The sequence below is a fragment of the Miscanthus floridulus genome, chromosome 15 (assembly GCF_019320115.1).
Source record: "Miscanthus floridulus cultivar M001 chromosome 15, ASM1932011v1, whole genome shotgun sequence".
Lineage (NCBI taxonomy): Eukaryota > Viridiplantae > Streptophyta > Magnoliopsida > Poales > Poaceae > Miscanthus > Miscanthus floridulus.
The window spans coordinates 24355289-24379465 of record NC_089594.1 but is presented as its reverse complement, the minus strand read 5'-3'; the positions used below and the strand labels follow the sequence as shown (position 1 = coordinate 24379465).

Here is a 24177-nt window from a genome sequence, read left to right as displayed (position 1 = left end):
CTTCAACTCACTTCCGTAGAGTAGAAATGCAACGTATAAGTATGTTAATTGTATGCCTAACAATAAATATACAAATATATTTCATATATAACTATATTAGCTTAATTAATCTATGTCTAAATTATAATTATTAGAATAAATTCAATTCCAATGATTCAAACGGGGCCTAAGAGAAATAGAGATGGGAGTGAGATTTAGTGCTCTTGTAGTAAGGGAGCGTTTAGTTCCCAATTTTTTTTGGGTTTAGCTACTGTTTGGCCACTGTAGCACTTTCGTTTGTATTTGGTAATTAGTATCTAATTATGGACTAATTAGGTTCGAAAGTTTCGTCTCGCGATTTCTCACCTAACTGTGCAATTAGTTTTTTTTTTTGTCTACATTTAGTACTCTATACATGTGCCGCAAGATTCGATGTGACACTTTAGGGTGAAATTTTTTTTGAAACTAAACAGACCCTAAGTCAGAAATGACGACTCGACATTTGTTATTTGAATGTCATTAATTACGGAGGTGGTATTATCATTTCTAAGAGATGAGTACAACATGGTTCAAAATAGTGTCTCTGTTTCATCTTCGTCGAACCTTAAAAGAGGTGTCGCTCAAGTGCGGAAGCTAGAGATCGGGCGCATGCAAGCCGCCGGAGTGTCTGCACATGGCAGCAAGCAAGCAGGCTCGGTCCCAGCTGCCTCCCTTGACGGGAGTTTAGTTCTTGTACACCGTACTCGTACGTAGAGGATGGCGCGCAGGAGGCGGCCGTCGCCGTCGCCGTCGCCGTCGCGTGGTGATCATTGGCGGCAGCACGGGCACGGCACGGCACGAGCATGCGGCCGGGGGAAAAGGCTAGAGAGCGAGCTCTCCTCCCGGCACGCCGACGCCTGCTTTGCCGCTGGGCGGTGGGCTAGGTACCTGCCTGCTTTCCGAGCCTAGTAGTAGCCTGCTGCTTTCGTGCGCCGGCGCCGGCGCCGGCGTGGAGGAGAGTCCAGAGGAAGGACCACCCGGGCCGCCAAGTGCCGCGCGGAATTCCTCCTTGGCTTTGGGCCTCGTTTAGATCGTAAGTTTTTTCACTCTCTCTTCGTCACATTAAATCTTTGAACACATATATGGAGTATTAAATATAGATAAAAAAATAACTAATTATACAGTTTGATGGTAAATTACGAGACGAATCTTTTGAGCCTAGTTATACCATGATTAGACAATAATTATCAAATACAAATGAAAGTGCTACAGTACCAAATATTGATTTCTAACCCCAATCTAAACGAGGCCTTGGCTGGCTAGGTTGGATGGATCCGGTGGGCGCGCGCAGGGCCCCAGAAGAGAGAAGATGCGATTCGATTCCATCCAACCTACCTCCGGATCCCTCCGGATCTCGATGGAGTTGTGAGTTACTAGGGCCTTGTTTAGATTGTAAGTTTTTTTTGCTCTCTCTTTATCACATCAAATCTTTAGACACATGTATGGAATATTAAATATAGATAAAAAAATAAATAATTACACAGTTTGATTGTAAATTACGAGACAAATCTTTTGAGCCTAGTTAGACCATGATTGAACAATAATTGTCAAATACAAATGAAAGTGCTACAATACCAAATACTGATTCCTAACCCCAATCTAAATAAGGTCTGGCTTCGATTGGCTGAGCTGTACACTACACCCGCTCCCCTCTTGTTGACCGGATTATCCTAAATCCTCCGGCCAGCGGCCACCCTGCTGTTAAGACCTTCTCCAGTGGTGGCACAAAAAGTCATGCAGCCTGGTGCTGATACGACCGTATACGATCGTGGATTATTACTACTAACTGGTTTGGTGTGAAAAAAAAATACTGTTCTGAGTGAAAATTTACGATGCGTTTACGACCGAACGAACATGCTGATGGCAAAGAGGATGGACATGGGTTTTTTTTTATCTCTGAATTCACTCTCCGACGGTGGATTCAGCTTTGCATCATATTTCTTCTCCCCTTCCAGTGCTTCCACGCACAGACAGTTGTTTAATGAGTTTGAACAGGTTCCTATTTTTGAATTCGGCTCTTTTCTCTCAGGCCTGGATTCGGTTGGCCTGCGGTGACGAAGAATCGATTTAATTCCATGACCAATCAAAATGCGTAGTTTTATTACGTTGTTTCGTAAACATTTCATTCCACGACTCATCCGGAGTTAGAGACCGAGTTAAATAAGCTTAAAACTTACTCCTTCGCTCTTTTTTCTTCTTCTTAAAAACGTTCCTAAATCATCTGAACTGTTCATGTGACAGCTCGCTGAATAAAGATGAAACTCGATTGAAACTTTCGCTTAAACTTGCCCAACTACTTACACGCTAACCTTACTATGACATTAAAAAGCACTCCCTCTATTCATAATTGTAAGCCGTTTTGATTTCTTAGATACATTTTTTTTACTATACACCTAAAGATGCGTGCTAAAGACTAGCACAACTATACATGTGATTTAAAACAGAGGGAGTAGAATACTATTAGTGTATACAGTTTGGCTCTCCATCGATATATTGGATAGGATAAACGACAATCAAAGCTTGATGAGCTCGGTTAGCTCCTTAACGCTCCATCGCCACACCAACAACGTTAAGTTGCAACGAACTTGGTTCGGTTCCCTGACGTACGTATACAGAGTTCACTTTCCCCTGACGTCAACTCTTTTTTTCTACGGAGTATTCTATTTATTTGTTCGTCACTTTGCAGACCGTACCCGTAGCCGCCGCAGCGTGCCGTGCGCGTAGACATTGCGCTGGCAGGAGGAGCAAACGATCCAGGACGGTCAAAGTCAACAGCAAGCCGCAGGGGAACGGAACGATGAGAGTCGGCGAGCGAGGCGAGACTGCGAGAGCCCCAAGGGCAAAAAACAAGCAGGAGCGCAACCCGCCCAGCTGTACACATGCATACGGAGTACGGAGTAGTATACCAGTACAAATGGCGGGCCCACGCACCCCTCTCGTGTCAGTGTCACCCAGATCTCGCGCGCGTATAAAATGGCGCCTTTTTACCACGGCTCACCGCCGACCATCCACCCAAAAGCCAGCCACATGCACAAGAGAGGTTGCCCGCAGTAGCCGCTAGGCGTCGTCCCGTCCAGCTACCTCGGCCAGCCAGCCATTCCCTTCCAGCACCACCGGCATGTCGTCGTCGTCGGCGTCCAGGGCGCGGCGGGGCGGGAGCCTGCAGTTCCCGGTGGGGCGGTCGTGGCGGCACGTGGCGGTGGTGGACGCCGGGTGCGGCTGCCGCCCGCGCCGGGCCACCACCAGGCTGCTCAGCCAGCTGCCGTCCTTCCTCCGCCCGTCGCCCAAGCCGCCGCAGCAGCCGCCGCGGAGCAGCTCCCGCTCCTCCTCGGGCTTCTTCCCGTCCTCGGCCTCCACGGCCTCCTCGGCCGCCTCCGCCGCCACCTTCACCACCACCCACTCCTCCTACTCCAACTACTCCGCCTACTCCTACAACTGCAACCCCGCCGCCGCCGCCGCAGCCGTCACCAAGCACCCGCCGGCCTCCAAGGCGCCTGCGACGGTGGCAACGAGCAGGAGAAGGCAGCAGCAGGGAGGCCACCAGGGCAGGAGGAAGAAGCGGTACGAGAAGATGGCGGCGGCGGCGGCGTCTGCGGCGGAAGCAGCGGCAGGCGAGGACGGCGGCGACGTGGGCGTGGCCGTGGAGAAGGAGTCCTCCGACCCGCGCGCCGACTTCCGGGAGAGCATGGTGCAGATGGTCGTGGAGATGGGGCTCTGCGGCTGGGACGACCTCCGCTGCATGCTCCGCCGCCTGCTCGCCCTCAACGCGCCCCGCCACCACGCCGCCATCCTCGCCGCCTTCGCCGAGGTCTGCGCGCAGCTTACCGCTCCCCCGCCGCCGCAGCCGGCGTACCACGCCTACGACTACCACTACCACTACTGACGACATGGGCTCGCGAGCGAGGGAGCTCGTGCATGCCGGTGCGTCTCTTCTGGTCCCGAGATCCTGGCACCACCCGGCCGGCGATGCGCTCCAGGCTCCGCCTGCTGCAGGGGTCATGTCCGCCTCTGCCCTCTGCCTCTTCCGCCGGGTGGTGATAGGATCTCGTGAAGGAGAAATTAAACCACCGTCTTATTAGCTTCACAAAGGATTAGTAGTATTTACCAGTAGCTACTAGTACCAGGTGTCCACTGTCCAGCAGGTCCTTGTAGTGTAGTGTGCTTTGTCAGTTCATCTTTTCTTGGGTCTGTTTTGTGATTTCTTTGCTTTGTTTGCTAGCTCGCTAAGCTTGCTCAGTGTTATATTACTAGCTATGTTGCAGCAAGCAGCATAGCAGTATGTGTGTGTGTGTTCGGCTGGCCTTTTTGTTTTGGATGAAGGTCGTCCCTGAAGAAGTAGCAGCAGTGTGAGTGATTTAGAAGCAGGTTTGGTTTATGTTTATTATCTGTGTACGTATGTAAGTATGCTGCTAATGAAGATTTGCGAGGTGTTTCTGCTCATACTGCATGGCACTTGCTACATGTTGCAAGCGAGCTAGTAAATGAATGTTGCTAGTACATGGAGCACCGGTTAATGGTTATTCAGCGTTGGTGAATGAATAGTATATGAATTGATGGTACAGGCAGCCCCAAGTAACCATGGTTAGTTCAGGCCTTGTTTAAATTTAGGGACTAAAGTTTAGGGTATCACATTGGGTGTCATATCGAAGTTTTCGGATAGTAATAATAAAATAAATTATAGAAGTCTTCGGTATTCCGCAAGATGAATTTATTAAGCTTGAGTGTAGCACCACATTGTCAAATCATAACCTAATTAGGCTTAAAAAATCCGTCTCACATATTAGTCGCAATCTATGTAATTAGTTATTTTTTAATCTATATTTAATACTTTACGCATGTGTCAAACATTCGATGTTATAGAAACTAAACTTTAGGTGACGTTTGGATACTCATGTGATATGAGATTGGGATATGGCATGAGGTGGGTTAGGGAAAGAGATGATGATATTTCTTCCGTAACCCATCTTTGGATTATTTGGTTTTGGGATAGGGTTACTCCGTGGGGCCCACGTAAATAAAAAAATCAAAACAAAAACTTCCGTATCCTCTGCACCTGCACTATCTCTGCTCCAACGCCGAGACGTGCGCCGCTCCTTTCTCCGCCTGATTCAACATATGCTCTGCCCATGGTCCTCTCAATCACCGCCAGATGAAGGCCCACGAGCAAGCACGGATGCCAGGGCTCCGGCCTCCAGTGGTGGCTCTGGCTCAGCCGCGACGTGAGCAGCCGTACGGGTTGAGCAGCTGCTCCCGCATCGGAGCGAGGTGGATCTGGCGGCTGCCTAGGTGCGTGGCGAGGGGTGGCTCCGGCGGCGGCCCAGGCGCGAGGCGAGCGGCAGCTGTGCAGGTCCGGGCGCCGTTCGTCGCCGACGGCCGACGCCGTAACCCACCCCCACAAGTGGGTATGCATTTCCCTATCCATTTCCCTCGCTATTTCCCTTACCCATGAACCAAACACTGGATATGATTTCCATCTAGCCTCATATCCCTATCCCAGGCCTCATTTCCCACAATCCAAACGTTATCTTAGGGGAGGAACTGATCAAGGCCTGAGTTCAACGGTACTGTATTTACCCTTCGGAGGAGTACTGGCGGGCTCGAAGTAATAAATTAGTACTGGTGTCTGAACGAGGCAGCTCAGGCTCAGGCTCGCTCAGGCATAAAGAGAAGAGTGTGTGTGGATGCAGAGTACTGGTGGCTGAAACGATCTGAATGGGCATTCATCGCTGAAACAGAGCATGCACACAGGAGGACCATAAACAACTGTCTATCTTCAGAAGGTGAGACAGGGATAGACTTAGACCATTCGTCAATCATCAGACGGCGTGACCTGCTCTGTTTCGTTCGCGACCTCGCTATGGGCAGTCGGTGAGTGTTGTGAAATGTGAAGCTGAGAGCCTGGGACTAGTGGCCGAGTTTCATTCAGGCCGGTACGCTGCACTATACTGCATGGTTTTGTATCAACGAGTACCCGGCCCGTGGTCTGTTCATGTTGCAACCGACCGACCAAGAAAGGTGGCAGTTCGATCATGCCTTTTTTTTGTGGAATGTAACAAACGTTTTCATGATGAACGTGAACCAATGTAAGTTATACACGTACGGGTGTAAGGAGTACTAGTTGTGTTTCTTTTCATATCTGGAAAGAAGGTGCGTGCGTGCGGCAGCATACGGCCTTGTGCTTTGAGCCTGGGACTCGGGCAGTGTATCAGCAGGGAGAAGCTTTTCAGGAGGCGGGCGGGCGCGAGTGGCGTCGCAGCGTTCGTTCGTTCGGTGCTGGCTGTGCAGGGCAGGGGGGCTGATATGATGCGGTACGGGGTACCCAGCAACACTAGCACGCATGATGGTGCTCTAACCTGTTCTGAAGATACTAGCGCAGGAAGACGAGCTGCCTTTGCCTTTACCTTTACCTTGCCGTTTGCCGATTGCCGTGCATGCACACGACACAGTACAGCCGGGCCAACCGCGGGCGCACGTAGATAGACCACGTAATAATCATATGATATGCCCTGGTGCACAGGGAAAAAAATAAAGGGAAGGAGTTGTTGACAACTAAAATTGTTTATTTTGTGAAGTTGTCAAAATGTGAAACGGACTGCATCATTGCGTTCATCTCGTCGAGATAGTAAAAAAAACAATGTTCAATTTGGAGTCCGGATGGAGGAGTTATGCCCCCAGGAAGATTGCTCTGTTGCCGGCAGTTCCGACCTAAGTTGGAGTCGGAACTTCCGGGAAGCCTGAAAAAACCTGCTCGGGTGCCCGGGTTATCCCCACGTTGGGAGTTCCGACAAAGGTTGGAAGTTTCGATGGTGGTCAGAACTTCCGGCAGACCTAATTAAAAACCCTGTTCGGATCTGGCCTTTTGATTCTGATCCGAACTATTCCAAACTCGTGTGAAACTTAGAAAATAGGTCTTGGAGAGGTTTTCTACCGGGATAAGATTACCCCTCTATATATATATGAGAGGATCATGGTCGATTGAGTTCCCATCTATCCAGTCGACGTAAAAACACAACAAATCAATCTACTACATCTTTTTACCCTCCTTTTCCAATCTACCTCTTCTCATCGTTCTTTGTCGGTGCTGCATGGCTAGAGGATCGACGATGACGACGCTCTAGAGCGGTCAGGCCGGCTAGAGCAGCCCATAGCCGCCGCATGCCCTGACGGGGTCCCTCCTAGGCGTGTGGCGTTTCGGGTCTCAAGAGACATCGCCGGCGTGTCTTGCGTATCGTGCTCCTAGCGAGACTCCTCTGGCGATGTGTCTTGCGTATCGCGCTCATCGCTGGAGGCACAAGGTTTAGGTGTGGATATCCCCTAGGCGTCAGCCCATCCCAAAATCGGCTAGGCCCTATATCGAGCGATCTAGCTCCTTATCGAGTGTGTGACCTAAATAACCGTCAACACACTTTTTGACGACTCCGCTGGGGAACGATTTGGTTTGGCTATCTCCTATAGCCGATCTTTTTGACCTAGCCAATTTGTTGGTTTCAATCTATCATTCTTGTGTTATCATTACCGTTGTATCTGGCCCAAAAGGCCGATAGCATCTGGTCTTGATATCCTCTTTTCAAGATGTGGAACAACGGTCGCCACTTGTTTTAGTGATCGAGACACTTAGTGAGTGTGATCACATTTAGGATCGATAGCCGTACTATTAAGAGGGGTGAAACTCGTATCGAAATACGGTTATCAAAGTGCCACTAGATGCTCTAACTCATTGCATATGCATTTAGGATCTAGTAGAATGCTAACACCCTTAAAAATGTTTGTGAAAATATGCTAACACATGTGCACAAGGTGATACACTTGGTGGTTGGCACATTTGAGCAAGGGTGAAGAAGATAGAGTTAAAAAGAAGTTAGTCATGTTGGTCATGCAGTGACTGGACGCTGAGTTCCAGCGTCCGGTCAGTAGCAGCGAAGACGCTGGCGTTCGTCATCGACTGGACGCTGGGTCACTGCGTGATCGGACGCTGACAGGGTGTGTCCGGTCCTGCTGACAATGTAGCTCACAGAGGAGACGCTGAGTGACCGGACGCTGGCTGAGTCCGGTCAAGCATGACCGGACGCATCCGGTCGTGATTTCTCGTTTCTGGATGCTTACTGGAAACGACCGGACGCTGAGGTCCAGCGTTCGGTCACTTCGCAGCAGCGCGTCCGGTCATCACTTGACCGTTGAGATCGAGCGATCAGCGTTTGAAGCAAGGAGACACATGGCGCACATCATGTGATCGGACGCTGAGGTCCAGCGTCCGGTCAATCTGACCGGAGAGTCCGGTCACCCCATGTTGTGCCCAGTGAAGGGGTACAACGACTCTATTTCATAGGGGCTTCTATTTAAGCCCCATGGCCGACTCAAGCTCACTCTCTTGGCCATTTGCATTGACATAGCAACCTTGTGAGCTTAGCCAAAGTCCTCCCACCCATATCCATCATTGATCCATCATCATTGTGAGATTGGGAGAGAATCCAAGTGCATTGCTTGAGTGATTGCATCTAGAGGCACTTGGTGTTCGTGTTTCGCTGTGGGATTTACTTGTTTCTCTTGGTGGTTGCCGCCACCTAGACGGCTTGGAGCAGCGAGGATCGTCGAGCAGAGGTTGGTGATTGTCTCCGGCACCGATCGTGGTGATTGTGAGAGGTCTTGTGCCTTCCCCAGCGGAGCGCCGAAAGGTAACTCTAGTGGATTGCTCGTGTCATTGAGTTAACTCACTTGTGGGTAGGTTCTTGCGGTGTCCAATTGTGTGGACGAGGTTCGTGCAACACCTCTTAGCCGCCGAACCACCAAGTGTTGGTCGACACAACGGGGACTAGCGTGTCGGCAAGCACGTGAACCTCGGGCGAAAAATTGGTTGTCACTTGCCCTTTGGTATTCTTCTAGTGATTAATTTAGTATTCATCTTGTGATTGGTTCACTCCTCTACACGACGGTATAATCACCCTACTCACTCATTTATATTCTTGTAAACTAGTTGTAGTAAGCTCTTTAGTGTAACTAGAATTGAGAGCTTGCTTTGTAGTTTAAGTTCATCTAGTGGAGCTCTTTAGTGTAGCAAGTGTGAGAGCTCTAAGTGAGTAGTGAAATAGCAAATTGTGTGTTTAGTGATCATAACAACTAGAATTGTTGGATAGGTGGCTTGCAACCCTTATAGTGCTAGAGCAAGTTTGCATTTCGCTATTTGTTATACTAATCAAATTGCTCTAGTTGATTTGTAGATTTTTAAATAGGCTATTCACCCCCTTCTAGCCATATTAGGATCTTTCAAGTGGTATCGGAGCCATGGTCACCGTTTGATTGAAGGCTTAACAACCTTGGTGTCAAATTATGGCTCAAGTTGTGTTCAACCATGTGGGGGCAAACCACCGTTCTTTGATGGCACATGCTATGATTATTGGAAGAGGAAGATGAGGATGTATCTTGGTTCAATTAATAATCAAGTATGAGATGTAACCGAAAATAACTATGCTATCATTGATCCTGACAATCCCACCAACCTAGACAAGACCAACAAGCAATGCAACACAACGGCTCTCAACACCATATACAATGCCATTGATTCCAAGGTGTTTGAGCAAATCAAGGATTGTGAAAAAGCTAATGAGGTGTGGAGGAGATTGGAGGAAACATATGAGGGCACACCGACGGTGAAGAGTGCCAAGTTGTACATCCTCAAGGATAAGTTGACAAGCTTTAAGATGAAGGATGATGAGAGCATTCCGGAGATGTTCCATCGGTTGCAAGTAATTGTCAATGACTTGAAGGCTTTGGAAGAGAAGATCAAGGATGATGATGTCTCTCATCGGTTCTTAATGTGCCTACCTCTAAGATTTGAGATGTTGAGATTGCTTATCATAAGAGGAGGATTGAAGGAGATTACCCCTAACTAAGTACTAGGTGATGTTATGACACAAGAGACATACCATGTGGAAAGGGAGGGGGGTGACAAGGATGACAAGAAGGAAGAAGACAAGAAGAAGAAGAGTATAACATTCAAGGCTAGCTCATCATCATCCAAGAATAAGGGAAAGTCCAAGAAAGAATCAAGTGATGATGATAATCTTAGTGATATTGATGATGAAGCTATGGCTCTCTTTGTACGCAAGATGTTAAAATTCATGAAGAAGAAGGGCTATGGTGCAAGAAAGAGAAGAGATCACACCAAAAGCAAAGAATATGTGAGAAGATGCTACAATTGCAAGAGCCCCGATCATGTTGTAGCGAATTGTCCCTACAATAATGACAATGCTGAGGATGAAAAGAAGAAGCACAAGAAGGACAAGAAAGAAAAGAAGGAGAAGAAGGAGAAGAGAATGACCTTCCAAAAGAAGAAGAAAGGTGGAGGCTATGTGGTCACATGGGATAGTGATGGCTCTTCGGATAGTGATAGCTCTAGTGATGATGACAAGAAATCTATCAAGAAAGCACTAGCAAGCATCGCCATCAACAACAAGCCCTCCATCTTCGACACTCCATCGATATGCCTCATGGCAAAGCCTACCAAGGTAAAATAGGATGTGAGTGATGATGATGAATGTGAATATAATGCTTGTAGGAGTGATGATGATGATGAGGAATACTCCAAGGAAGAGCTCATGGACATGTGTGAGCAAGTGCACACTTGCTTTGAGATGAAGAGAAAGGAGTGCAAAGAATTAAACAAGAAAGTCAAATTTCTTGAGCAATCTCTTGATGAGCTCAATGCCACTCATGAGAGGCTAATGGAAGCCCATGAGAAGCTTGGCAAAGCTCACTCTAAGCTTGAAAAAGCTCACTCCTCTCTCATCGAGTAAGTCAAGAAGGAGGAGGCCAAGAAGGAGCAAGTGATCGTGTCTTGAGATGTGGGACTAACATGTGATCTTATTGATGAATCTTTTTATGAGGCTATTGTAGTTGCTCCCACTAACACTTCTTGTAGCACTACTACTTATACTTTACATTTGAGTGATGGTCTCACTTGTGATGCCTCACTAATGGTGGAAAATGAGACCCTCAAGAAGAAGGTGAATGAGCTCACTCGTGCCTTAGGCAATGCCTATGGTGGAGATGCCCGCTTGCTAAAGTGCTTGGGTAGCCAAAGTTTTTCTCTCAACAAAGAGGGATTAGACTATACCCTCAAGAAAGGCAAGGCGACCTTTGTCACTCCTAAAGTTAGCTTTGTGAAGGGCAATAATCGGTTTTACAATAGATGCATGCAAGTTGGGCATGTAGAGCAATATTGCAAGATTAACAAGAACAAGCTACCTAATGTATCCTCAATTAAATTTGATTCTTGTTACATGCTTTTTAAGGGTACCAATGGTGTGAATGCTAAGTTCATTGGTACACCAATTGTGGGCCCAAAGAAGAAGGCCATTTGGGTACCAAAGACCTTGGTAACTAACCTTAAAGGACCGAAGCAAGTTTGGGTACATAAAATGAATTGATCTTCTTTTGTAGGTCAATTATAAAGCCAGAGGAAGGCATTGGATGCTTGATAGTGGGTGCACACAACACATGACCGGTGATCCAAGAATGTTCAATTCAATCAATGAAAATAAGAGCAATGAGATTGATAGTATCATATTTGGTGACAATGGCAAAGGCAAGGTCAAAAGGCTTGGTAAGATTGCAATATCCAATGACTTGAGCATTTTTAATGTGCTACTAGTAGAGAGCTTGAACTTCAACCTATTGTCGGTAGCCCAATTATGTGATCTTGGTTTCAAGTGCATATTTGGTGTGGATGATGTAGAGATCATAAGTGTAGATGGCTCTAACTTGATATTCAAAGGATTTAGATATGAGAATCTATACTTGGTTGATTTCAATGCTAGAGAGGCTCAATTGTCAACATGTTTGATCACTAAGTCTAGCATGGGTTGGTTATGGCATAGAAGGCTTGGTCATATTGGAATGAAAAATTAAACAAGTTGATCAAGCATGACTTAGTTAGAGGCTTGAAAGATGTCACTTTTGAGAAAGATAAGCTATGTAGTGCATGTCAAGCCAGAAAGCAAGTTGGTAACACACATCCTAAGAAGAGCATGATGAGCACATCTAAAGCATTTGAGTTAATGCACATGGACTTGTTTGGACCAACCACATACACTAGCATTGGTAAAAACAAATATGGATTTGTAATTATGGATGATTTCACTAGATACACATGTGTATTCTTTCTTGTTGACAAGAGTGATGTGTTTGCAACATTCAAATCTTTGTCAAGGACATTCACAATGAGTTTGAAACAACTATCAAGAAAGTTAGAAGTGATAATGCTAGTGAATTCAAGAACACTAGAATTGATAAGTTGTGTGATAAATTTAGAATTAGACATTAATTCTCGGCCAAGTACACTCCACAATCAAATAGTCTTGTTGAGAGGAAGAATAGAATTTTGATTGACATGGCAAGATCAATGTTGAGTGAGTACAATGTGAGTTATTCATTTTGGGCCGAAGCAATCGACACGGCTTGCTACTATAGCAACCGACTCTATTGTCATCCCATGATGGAGAAGACACCTTATGGGCTATTGAATGAAAGAAAGCCCAATATAGCGTACTTTTGGGTTTTTGGTTGTAAATGCTACATATTAAAGAAAGACACTAGATTGAGCAAGTTTGAAAAGAAATGTGATGAAGGCTTCTTGCTTGGTTACTCCACTACTAGCAAGGCATATAGAGTTTGGAATTTAGCTAGTGGTACTCTTGAGGAGGTTTATGATGTGGAATTTGATGAAACAAATGGTTCCCAAGAGAAAGATGAGAATCTAGATGATGTAAGAGGCACTCAATTGGTCAATGCAATGAAGAACATGGACATTGATGATATAAGGCCTAGAGAAGTGATTGATGTTGAAGATGACAAGAATCAAGTGCTTTCTAACTCAAATATGTAAGCTAGTGGTTCTCATGATCAAGTTCAAGCAAGTACTGATGATGACAAAGTGGAAGATCAACAACAAGTGGCTAGTTCATCATCTCAACTAAGTGATCAATCAAATGCAAGCAATCAAGTGCAAGTGTTTCAACCAACCAATGTTGCAAGAGATCATCCACTGGACACTATAATTGGTGATATTTTAAGAGGTGTGCAAACTAGATCAAGATTGGCTTCATTTTATGAGCATTTCTCATTTGTGTCATCCATTGAACCTAAAAAGATAGATGAAGCTTTGAAGGATGTTGATTGGGTCAATGCTATGTATGAAGAGCTAAACAACTTCACAAGAAACCAAGTATGGGAGTTACTTGAGAGGCCTAAGAATCATAATGTGATTGGAACTAAGTGGGTCTTTCGGAACAAGAAAGATCAAGATGGGATAGTAATAAGGAACAAAGCAAGATTAGTGGCTCAAGGTTACACTCAAGTTGAAGGTCTTGACTTTGGAGAAACATATGCCCCGGTTGCGAGATTGGAAGCAATTAGGATCTTGTAAGCCTATGCTTGTGCCCACAACATCAAGTTGTACCAAATAGATGTGAAGAGTGCATTTCTCAATGGATACATCAATGAGCTTGTATATGTTGAGTAACCTCCCGGTTTTGAAGATAAAAAGAAACTCAACCATATTTACAAGTTGAGAAAGGCTTTGTATGGATTGAAACAAGCACCTAGAGCATGGTATGTGAGATTGAGGGATTTCCCGCTCTCTAAGGGATTTAAGATGGGAAAGGTTGACACCACTCTCTTCACCAAGAAGCTTGGAAATGACTTGTTTGTAATGCAAATCTATGTTGATGATATCATATTTGGGTCAACTAATCAAGATTTTTGTGAAGAGTTTGGCAAGATGATGGCAAGTGATTTTGAGATATCCATGATGGAGAGCTTAGTTACTTCCTTGGTCTTCAAATCAAGCAAATGAAGAATGGCACATTTATGAGTCAAGGCAAGTATATCAAGGATATGCTCAAGAAGTTTGGAATGGATGATGCTAAAGCTATTAGTACACCAACGGGGACAAGTGAAAGCTTGGATAGTGATGTTAGTGGCAACATGGTGGATCAAAAGATATATCGGTCTATGATTGGAAGCCTACTCTATGTGACCGCATCAAGGCCGGATGTGATGTTTTGTGTATGTATGTGTGCTAGATTTCAAGCCTCACCAAGAGAAAGTCATTTAAAAGCAACAAAAAGAATATTGAGGTACTTGAAGCATACACAAAATATTGGATTATGGTATCCCAAAGGAGCAAGATTTGAGTTGATTGGATATTCGGACTCCGATTATGCGGGATGTAAAGTTGAGAGAAAGAGCACATCGGACATATGTCAACTATTGGGAAGATCACTTGTGTCTTGGTCATCAAAGAAATAATATAGTGTAGCACTTTCAACCACCAAAGCAGAGTACATTTCGGCCGGTAGTTATTGTGCTCAATTACTTTGGATGAAGGCTACTTTAAATGACTTTGGAATTAAATTCAAGCAAGTGACATTGCTATGTGATAATGAGGGTGCCGTAAAGCTCACCAACAACCCGGTTCAACATTCAAGAACAAAACACATTGATGTCCGCCATCATTTCATAAGAGATCACCAACAAAAAGGGGACATTTGCATTGAGAGTGTGGGCACCGAAGATCAACTTACCGATATCTTCACCAAGCCACATGATGAGAAGAGGTTTTGCAAGCTAAGGAATGAATTGAACATACTTGACTTCTCAAATATGTGTTGATGCACCCCCCATTATATGACATGGCTCTCCTTCGAGCAAAGCAAGGTAAAGTTGATTGACATGTCATCCATCCATTGCAAAGGACTTGTTTAGTGCATCTAGTCATTCCTATCATGTTCTAGGCTCATTCATGAAAATCAAATGAATTTGATGCTTGTATAGTACCACTATTACTTGTATGTTTGAAATGATCTAGTGATAGCATATGACATGTTTGTGGGCTTGTAAACCTAGTGTTTGATCTAGAAAATAAGCTATAAGTGTTTAACTCAACATGGTACAAGATAACCCTTATTTGGAGGAGTGAAGAAGCTTGTCCTTGGATCAAACCAAGTTAAATATCTTTTATAAGTGATCTAGATTGAACCAAATTGGAAAAATGATCCTCACTTCACATGGTTTCACCCCAACCTATCTATAATTTGAACTCACCTTTTGTGCTAATTGTTGACAAAGGGGGAGAAAAATTCACAAAGATAGTAAGATAGAAGGAGCAAACAAATGAAGTGACATTGTAAGGGGATCAATCAAATTATACACAAATAGGGGGAGCAAGCTCATAAACTTGTATGTTGTCTTTGAATGTGCATTTCATATATTTGCTTGCATGGCCCAAGTACTAAATTTCAATATCCATGCTTGTGTGGTGTATGCTAGTTATAGGCTTGAATGATGAAATGAAAAGCTAGCATATATAGGCTAAAGTAACTAGACTTATGATCATTTTATGGAAACTAGACCCTTGCTTGTAATGTTGATCTCATAGGGTATTCTAGTTTTGTGTATGTCTAGTTACTAATGGTGTTAAGGATGGTATATTGGTGCACTCCGATTGGTATCACGCTTCAAAGGTCCATCTCTTATACCTTAGCAATATTTGATAGACATTGTCTCCTATATTTCCTATCTAAGCATATGTGCAAGCTTCAATCCAAACTCTTAGCATATATGTAGGGGAAGCAATTGCTACCAAATGGGATTCATGAAACTTGTCCATATCCTTTTACACATGGTAAATATGCTTGGGCAAGCAACGTGGATTCAATTAAATCTCAATTCATATCTTTGTGTAAGGGTTGTCATCAATTACCAAAAAGGGGGAGATTGAAAGCTTTAGTTCGGTTTTGGTTAATTGATGAAACCCTAAGTGGTAACCTAGTTTATCAAAGTGATTGTGAGATAGGTAGCACTACTCCAAATGATGAAGCAATGGTGAAGATCATGATGATGGTGATGGCATGGTGATGATCAAATGCTTGAACTTGGAAAAGAAGAAAGAGAAAAATAAAAGGCTCAAGTTAATGGTATAAATAGTAGGAGCCACTTATTTTAGAGATCGAGACACTTAGTGGGTGTGATCACATTTAGGATCGATAGCCGTACTATTAAGAGGGGTGAAACTCGTATCAAAATACGGTTATCAAAGTGCCACTAGATGCTCTAACTCATTGCATATGCATTTAGGATCTAGTGGAATGCTAACACCCTTGAAAATGTTTGTGAAAATATGCTAACACATATGCACAAGGTGATACACTTGGTGGTTGACACATTCGAGCAAGGGTGAAGAAGATAGAGTTGAAAAGGAGTTAGTCATGCTGGTCACGCAGTGACCGAACGCTGAGTTCCAGCGTCCGGTCAGTAGCAGCGATGACGCTGGCGTCCGTCATCGACCGGACGCTGGGTCACTGAGTGACCAGACGCTGACAGGGTGTGTCCGGTCTTGTTGATGGGGCAGCTCACAGAGGAGACGCTGAGTGACCGGACGGTGGCTGAGTCCGGTCAAGCATGACCAAACGTGTCCGGTCGTGATTTCTCATTTCTGGATGCTTACTGGAAACGACCTGACGTTGAGGTCCAGCGTCCGGTTACTTCGCAGCAGCGCGTCCGGTCATCACTTGACCGTTGAGATCGGGCGATCAGCGTTTGAAGCAAAGGGACACGTGGCACACATCACGTGATCGGACGCTGAGGTCCAGCGTCTGGTCAATCTGACCCGAGCGTTCGGTCACCCCGTGTTGTGCCCAGTGAAGGGGTACAACGGCTCTATTTCGTGGGAGCTTCTATTTAAGCCCCATGGTCGGCTCGAGCTCACTCTCTTGGCCATTTGTATTGATATAGCAACCTTGTGAGCTTAGCCAAAGCCCTTTGATATTCTCCCGGTGACTAGCATGCCGGTAAGCACGTGAACCACGGAAGAAAAATTTGTTGTTACTTGCCCTTTGATATTCTCCCGGTGATTGATTTAGTATTCATCTTGTGTTTGGTTCACTCCTCTACACGACGGTATAATCACCCTACTCACTTATTTATATTCTTGTAAACTAGTTGTAGTAAGCTTTTTAGTATAACTAGAATTGAGAGCTTGTTTTGTAGTTTAAGTTCATCTAGTGGAGCTCTTTAGTATAGCAAGTGTGAGAGCTCTAAGTGAGTAGTAAAATAGCAAATTGTGTGTTTAGTGATCATAATTAGAATTGTTGGATAGGTGGCTTGCAACCCTTGTAGTGCTAGAGCAAGTTTGCATTTTGCTATTTGTTATACTAATCAAATTGCTCTAGTTGATTTGTAGATTTTTAAATAGGCTATTCAACCCCTCTCTAGCCATATTAGGACCTTTCAGACTCACATCACCCATAGTGACGGACGTGTGGTCACTGTGTTGTCTAATCCCTGTATGGTCGCTGATCAGCACGCTGGGTCACCGCACTGCCCGTCGGGGCGGGATGGGACATCATGACCCGCTGACAACGCCAGGGCACGGCATCATCAGGCGGACAGGCGCCCGACGTGGGGCTATCCCTGTCACCACCGGCCGTGTCAGCGGGGCCCGTACAAAGGAAAGGAAAGGCCCGACGACCCTGAAGGACTTCCTCTCCCTCTCGTTCTTTTCTTTTCTCCCGTTGTAACCCGTGCTTTCTCTTGGCCTATAAAAGGGAAAGCAAGGCACCCCACTAAGGGGATCGCATCGCACAAGAACTGATCACACCGCATCAGATCAGTTCAGAACCACTAGCATCGAACCTCGAACATACAGCCGAGCAACGACGAAGCTCTAGGCTCTCATTCGTTCTTTCCATCAGAGACTTGGGACCTATCCCTCTCTCGCCCGTTTGTAACCCCTACTATGAACTTTTCAGTGCTAGTAACACGAGCAGCAGCAACGAACTGGACGTAGGGATATTCTGCCAGAACTAATATAAACCTCGTATCCTCTTAGCATACCATCCGAGCCAGACGCACAATAATATAAATTTACTCGTTGGTGTTTACTCGAAACACCGATAGAAAGGTTGTGTTGATTAAATGTTCGTCCCTTTTTACAATAACCAGGGTCTAATATTTATATCTAGAAACTAAACATGGATCATACTCAAATATGACTCGTTATAATTCTTGGAATAAAAGAAAACTTCTAAACTTAATAATAACTTGGACCCCAATTTTCTTTATTCGTAGAGTCTGACACGTCTCCCTGGCGCCACTCAAGTATAGCCCATTGATGCCGTCTGCTGATGTCATCCATAAAATAGCCGATTCTGACATTACATCTAAATCAGCTGATACCAATTCTCATCTGATCGATTCCTTGACGACACAATCCTAGAAGCTTCGAGTTTCCGCGTTCTTCTTCCCAAATTTTGGTGTAACCAGTTTCCTACTATGATAAGACCACCCCCTCTATATATATGAGAGTATCATGTCCGATTGAGTTCCCATCTATCCAATCGACACAAAAACACAACAAATCAATCATTACCTCTTTTTACCCTCTTTTCCCAATCTACCTCTTCTCCTCGTTCTTCGTCGGTGCTGCATGGCTGGAGGATCGACGACGACGACGCTCTAGAGCGGTCAGGCCAGCTAGAGCAGCCCATAGCCGCCGCATGTACTGACGGGGTCCCTCCTAGGCGTGTGGGGTTTCGGGTCTCAAGAGACCTCGTCGGCGTGTCTTAAGTATCGTGTTCCCGGCGAGGCTCCTCCGACGTGTCTTGCGTATCGCGCTCATCGTTGGAGGCATAAGGTCCAGGTGTGGACATCCCCTAGGCGTCAGCCGATCCCAAAATCGGTTAGGCCTATATCGAACGATCTAGCTCCTTATCAAGTGTGTGACCTAATTAAGCGTCGACCGGAGTGCTACTGGGCCGAACGTGTTTCTCCTCTGGGCCTTGCCGCTCCTGCAAATTCGGAGCCCAAACTGAAAACGTAGTTATACGGTTAACTTTTAACGGATCGACCGGATCGCGCGCCCAAACCCAAACCCACCGGGGCGTTTGACCGCGTCTTGGTTTGGGCGCCGCCGGCGTCCTTGAATGAATGCGCCGCGCGGCGCCGCTTCCGAGATCGATGCGTGCCACTGGATCCGGGCGAGTCAACGTCTAGTTTACGAGGTGGAATGGGTCCGCGACGGAGACGGAAGGTTGCGAGTTTTGCGACGTGCATGACTTACCCTACGGTGGCTTCGGACGATGCAGAAGGCGCCTATGCAGGTGCACAGTGCACGCAATGTAAAGTGTAGTGAGTTCAAAGCGAGGCACCCGTATCGAGATGGATTACATACGTATATATACCATGTGGTCCAGCTTATATAAGTTGTCTAAAATAAACTGAAACTGAAACCCAAACATCACGGTTTTTTTTATAACTTTTTCTTGTCGTTTTCTCACCACAGCGTTCATTTATATCAAAATACAAAAGTTATTTTACAACCAACTTATCCTGACATTGTTTTCCCACCGTTTTGGTACCTTTCGTAACGGAGTGTTTCCCAAGCCCTGTTCGTTTCGCTGAAATTTAGCTTATGCTCGTGCTTATGTTGATTTGTTGTGAGAGTAAATGTCGTGTCAAATATGATCAAAGCCGATGGAGGGGCACTAATTTGCGTCGCAGAAAGGAGCCACTCACCACACTTGCTCTGTTTCAAAGCGCACAGAACCGAGGTTACATGATCGTAGCATCTGAGGCTGGGTGGATCACGCTGTCGCTGCCTTGCAGCCGGCATGAAACCTGCCTGGTCTAGACAAGGATTTCGTGACGTTGGATTTTATTCGCCCAATGTCCAAATCATCCTTGCAATCAATCTTCAGGGCAAGGGTGGCAACCAACGAAACAAGCTTATTGAAGTGTGCCGCGGATCGAAAGAGTACCGGCGAAGTACAAGACGTGCTCTCGGCGAAGGCTCTGATTTCGTGTAACCAAGCTACAACCCCTGCTCTTATTTGCCCGGTCCGGCCGGCCCTGACGATGACATCCTGACAGGCATGCAAAGCAGGTTTATGCTCCTAAATCCTAATCCATCTCTAACCAACGCATGCATGGATGCACATGCGCTGACATCATGCATGGAGTCACGATCTGCTGATGCATGGATACGATGCAACAAATTTGCCTCTTCTATTGCCTGCGCCCTGCTGTCACGTCCGCAAGCTGTGCGGCTGGACCTCGATCGATCGCATGCAACAAGTTGTGTTGCGCCCCGGGCCCTGCCCCATATACGTGAACTAGCTGCTGCTCACACTTAATGGCAGGTGGGGTCCTCGTCATCAGATCATCACTCGCCTAATTAATCATGGATTTCTACTGCTGCACATAAATACAGGCACATGCAGCTCTCACTCAGTGAGCGTATTAAATGGTGGGGTTCTGGTAGGCGTACGCCGCCTGCCCTTTCTATCAGGATCTGCCTCACCTACCGGTCGGTGCCGGTCCGTGTATTAACCGGCCTGAGATCAACGTAAACTAGGCCGGTGATTGGAGGATCTAGTGTGTAGTAATACTGGGACCAGGATCCCGTGCAGTACCTACTAGTACTGCAAGTTAAGCAGTGAAGCATCTCAGCCCTCCAAAGAAGCATCAAAGGCTAGGATGAAAGACCATTTTCTCTCTCAGTTTTTTCTCCCCCTTGTGTTATCGATCTCTTTTTTTTTAGAAAGCACAGTCAGCACAGAAAGAGTGGCGCTATTTATGAGTCACCAGAAGTGCCAAACTCAAGTACAAAAATATAAAAATATACCTGTCGGTGTTTTGGAACCGGGGGTCCCTCAACCAACGAGTGAATCTGTGCTGCGTGTCCCTAATCCCGGATGGTGATGCAAAGAGACACAAGGTTTATACTGGTTCGGGCAATCGAGGCCCTACGTCCAGTCTGAAAGATCGATCTTGTATTCCTTGCACCGGAGTGCTCGCAGTAGGGGGTTACAAGCTGGGTGAGAGAGGGGGCTAGCCCCAGGTCTCGGCGAGGGTGGTGCTGGCTGTTTGAGACGTTGTTCTCAAGCAGCGTAGAGGTGTCTAGTTCTATCGGTGTGTTCGTCCTCCTCTCCCCTCAGAAATGGCCCTGACTACCTCCTTTTATAGTTACAAGGAGGAAGCCAGGGGTACATGAGAAGGCTACTATTTGCTGTCGTATTCCGCTCCCTGGAACAGCATGGCGTCGTGGGAGTTCCCGTCGATGTCTAGTCAGTATGGTCTTCAAGGCTGGCGACATGCTGCGCTCCTGTTCTTCTGTTTGACTTGGTGAAGTGCCAAGGTCTGATGGCTGCTGTAGTAGGCGGTGCCGAGACCTGCCGTGCTGAGGCCGAGACCCACTATGCTGAGGCCTGCTGTGCCGAGGCTTTTAGTGGGTGGCAATGTGAGGTCTGGGCGGCCATCGTCGATAGTTGATTCAGGTGGAACAGTGCGGAACATGCGTCTACAGGATACGGTACCATGTATTGTCAGTAAGGGATGGTAAAAAGGCGATTTGACCGTTGTCCTGTTGCTCCGATCGCGACGTACTGCCGATCGTGGCTTACGTAGTGGGGGCAGCCGGGCGCATTAAATGGATGCGATAGCCTGTCAGAGTGACTTTTGAGGCGGAGGCGACGAGGTTGCGGGACGAGCCCAGCCTCGGGCGAGGCGGAGCATGGCCAGTTCACCCGAGGCCCTATCGGGAGCCTCGGGCGAGGCGGAACTCGGGGCCTATCGGGGGTCTCGAGCGGGGCGGAGCGGTCGGTTCGCTGGTCCCGAGGTCACAGGAACCTGGTTCTGACTCCCCACGTCGTGTTCGTCCTTGGTGCAGGAGTTTAGGCAGCACAGTGGCCGGTAATCCCTGCACAGTCCCGTCGTGGATGGCAGGGTGCTGACGTGACGGACGTCTGGTCTGCCACGTCGCTGTACTGCGCCGTCGTGTGATTTGTCGGAGTGGTTGAGCGCCTCGATGGGACGTGCGGAAGTGACATGCTGGTCGTACTCGGTCTTGTGCGTCGTGGGGCTCCAGTACGGCTTGATGCAGGACATGGCGGGCGACGTGCGGGTTGCCGTGTAATGACGTCGTAGGGGGCAGCGGCTCTGCAGATGCCGAGGCCGAGCCATCGTGGGGGGCTCGGTGGTCATGGACCCTCAGGCTGCCGAGCCCGTGAGGCAAACTGTCGAGGCCTTGGGGGGAGTTATTGGCCTTGGGTACTGGTTCCGAGGCCACAGTAGCCCAGATGTGGCTCCCCACACTGCATTGTCCTCGGAGCGGAAGCTGGCAGCATAGTGAGGCATGGGCGTCACGATGGTTAGTACAGTGGCGGGTAACCCCTGCCCAGTCCTGCCTCCTGTCCCGTCAGTCGCTCTGTGGTACTGTGCCGAGCATGCGGCTGGTGTCAGGGGCAGCAGTCGGCTGAGTTAATGCGACACGGCGTTTTGTCAGAGGGACGGGAGGAGGAAGAGGCAGCGGAGTGCTGCCGAGCCCGCCTCGCGCGAGACGGAGGATCGGTGGCCCGGCCGAGGCTTTTGGCGGGGAATCGGCCGAGGCCCGTGGTGAGGGGCCTCGGGCGAGGCGGAGAGTCGGCCGAGGCTCGCGGCGATGGGGCCTCGGGCGAGTCGGACAATCGGCCGAGGCCCGCAGCGTTTAGCTGGTTTCGATCTTTACGAAGTCTAAGCAGTCGTTTTTTCGGATCTTGCTTAGGGTACCCCTTCTCACGGTATCCGACAGTAGCCCCCGAGCCTTGGGGGGAGTGGAGGCACTCCCCCTGAGGTTCTGACGAGAATTGGCTCTTGATAGTTCCTGTCGGGATGGTGTTCTGTCTTCGAGGTTTCGGTGGGTGCGCGCGAGCGCACCCGCCGGGTGTAGCCCCCGAGGCCCTGGGGGAGTGATTTTACTTCTCCAGGGGCTTTTTTCCTTTTCGAGTGAGGAGTTTGTATTGTGTTTGCCGGGCCCGTGGGTGCGAGTTCGGATCGCAGGGCCTCGACGATGTTGCGGGAAGAGCCCCTTAGCCTCCGCCTGGAGCGAGAGGGCCGTCAGGGGTTCACCCGGCTTTTTGTACGACCCTCGCGCTTCCTTTTCGCTCGGAAGGAGGGTTTGTATTGCCGAGCCCCCTCGTGTGCGAGCCCAAGTCGCTGGGTCTCGGCAAAGTTTGCAAGAGGAGCCCCCGAGTCCCTCGCACGGAGCGAGAGAGTGGTCAGAGGTCCCCCTGGCCTTCAGTTCGCCCCTCGTGCGTGAGGGTCTGTCGGCCGAGGCCCCCTCGGGTGCGAGCCTAGGTCGCGGGGTCTCGGCGTCTTTTGCAGAAGGAGCTCCCTAGCCTCCGCATGCAGCGAGAGGACCGTCAGGAGTCCTTCCGGCTTTTTGAACGACCCTCGCGCTTCCTTTTCGCTCGGAAGGAGGGTTTGTATTGCCGAGGCCCCTTGTGTGCGAGCCCAAGTCGCTGGGCCTCGGTAATGTTTTGCAGGAAGAGTCCCTTAGCCTCTGCGCGGAGCAAGAGGGCCGTCAGGGATTCTCCTGACTTTTTGTTCGACCCTCGCGCTTCCTTTTCGCTCGGAAGGAGGGGTGGAAGATGCCACGCTACCCTCGGTGGGCGCGAGCGACGGCATCTCCGGTGAGCTGTTATCGGGTAAGTCCGAGTGGAGGCCCGTACCCCGTTTGCTGGGGGTCGGCTAGCGGTCCGGAGACGCGCTCCAAGAGTACCGGAGGGTTTCTCTAGTGGGTGCCGAGGCCGTTCGCTGGGCCTCGGTGGCTCGGTGCCTCCCTACGGTGGGATCCCATTCGGAGACTTCCCTGCCGGTCTCGGACACGACACAGGGCGTCCCAAGCGTTTCGCTTGCTTGGGCCTCGGCCTCGTATAGGCTCGCCCGTAGTCGTCCCTGACTCTTTTGCCCTGGGGCGACTGTCGAAACCCCTGGGGGCCCAGCCTTCGAACCCCTGGACCGTAACGGGCTCGGTTCGCTTGTCTTTATCTCGGGTGCAGGAAGAGCCCCCGAGCCTCCGCACGGAGCGAGAGGGCGGTCAGGGGCCTTCCCGGCTTTTTTGTCCGTCTCCCTCACGTCCTTTTCGCTCGGACGGGGGCTGTTTGCCGAGCCCACTCATGTGCGAGCCTGAGCCGCTGGGTCTCGGCAAAGTTGCAGGAGGAGCCCCCGAGTCTTTCGCACGGAGCGAGAGAGCGGTCAGAGGTCCCCCTGGCTTTTGGTTCGCCCCTTGCGCGTGAGGGTCTGTCGGCCGAGGCCCCCTCGGGTGCGAGCCTAGGTCGCGGGGTCTCG

At 48.2% G+C, this 24177-nt stretch overlaps 1 protein-coding gene across 1 annotated transcript; it reads left to right on the top strand.

Annotated features, from left to right (window-relative positions):
• The first annotated feature begins 3036 nt into the window (after window positions 1–3036).
• On the top strand, window positions 3037–4448 carry LOC136509572 (transcription repressor OFP8-like). The gene has a single exon (XM_066504331.1). It carries the CDS (start codon window positions 3137–3139, stop codon window positions 3899–3901), a length of 765 nt encoding a protein of 254 aa, XP_066360428.1. The 5' UTR covers window positions 3037–3136; the 3' UTR covers window positions 3902–4448.
• The last annotated feature ends 19729 nt before the right edge of the window (window positions 4449–24177 follow it).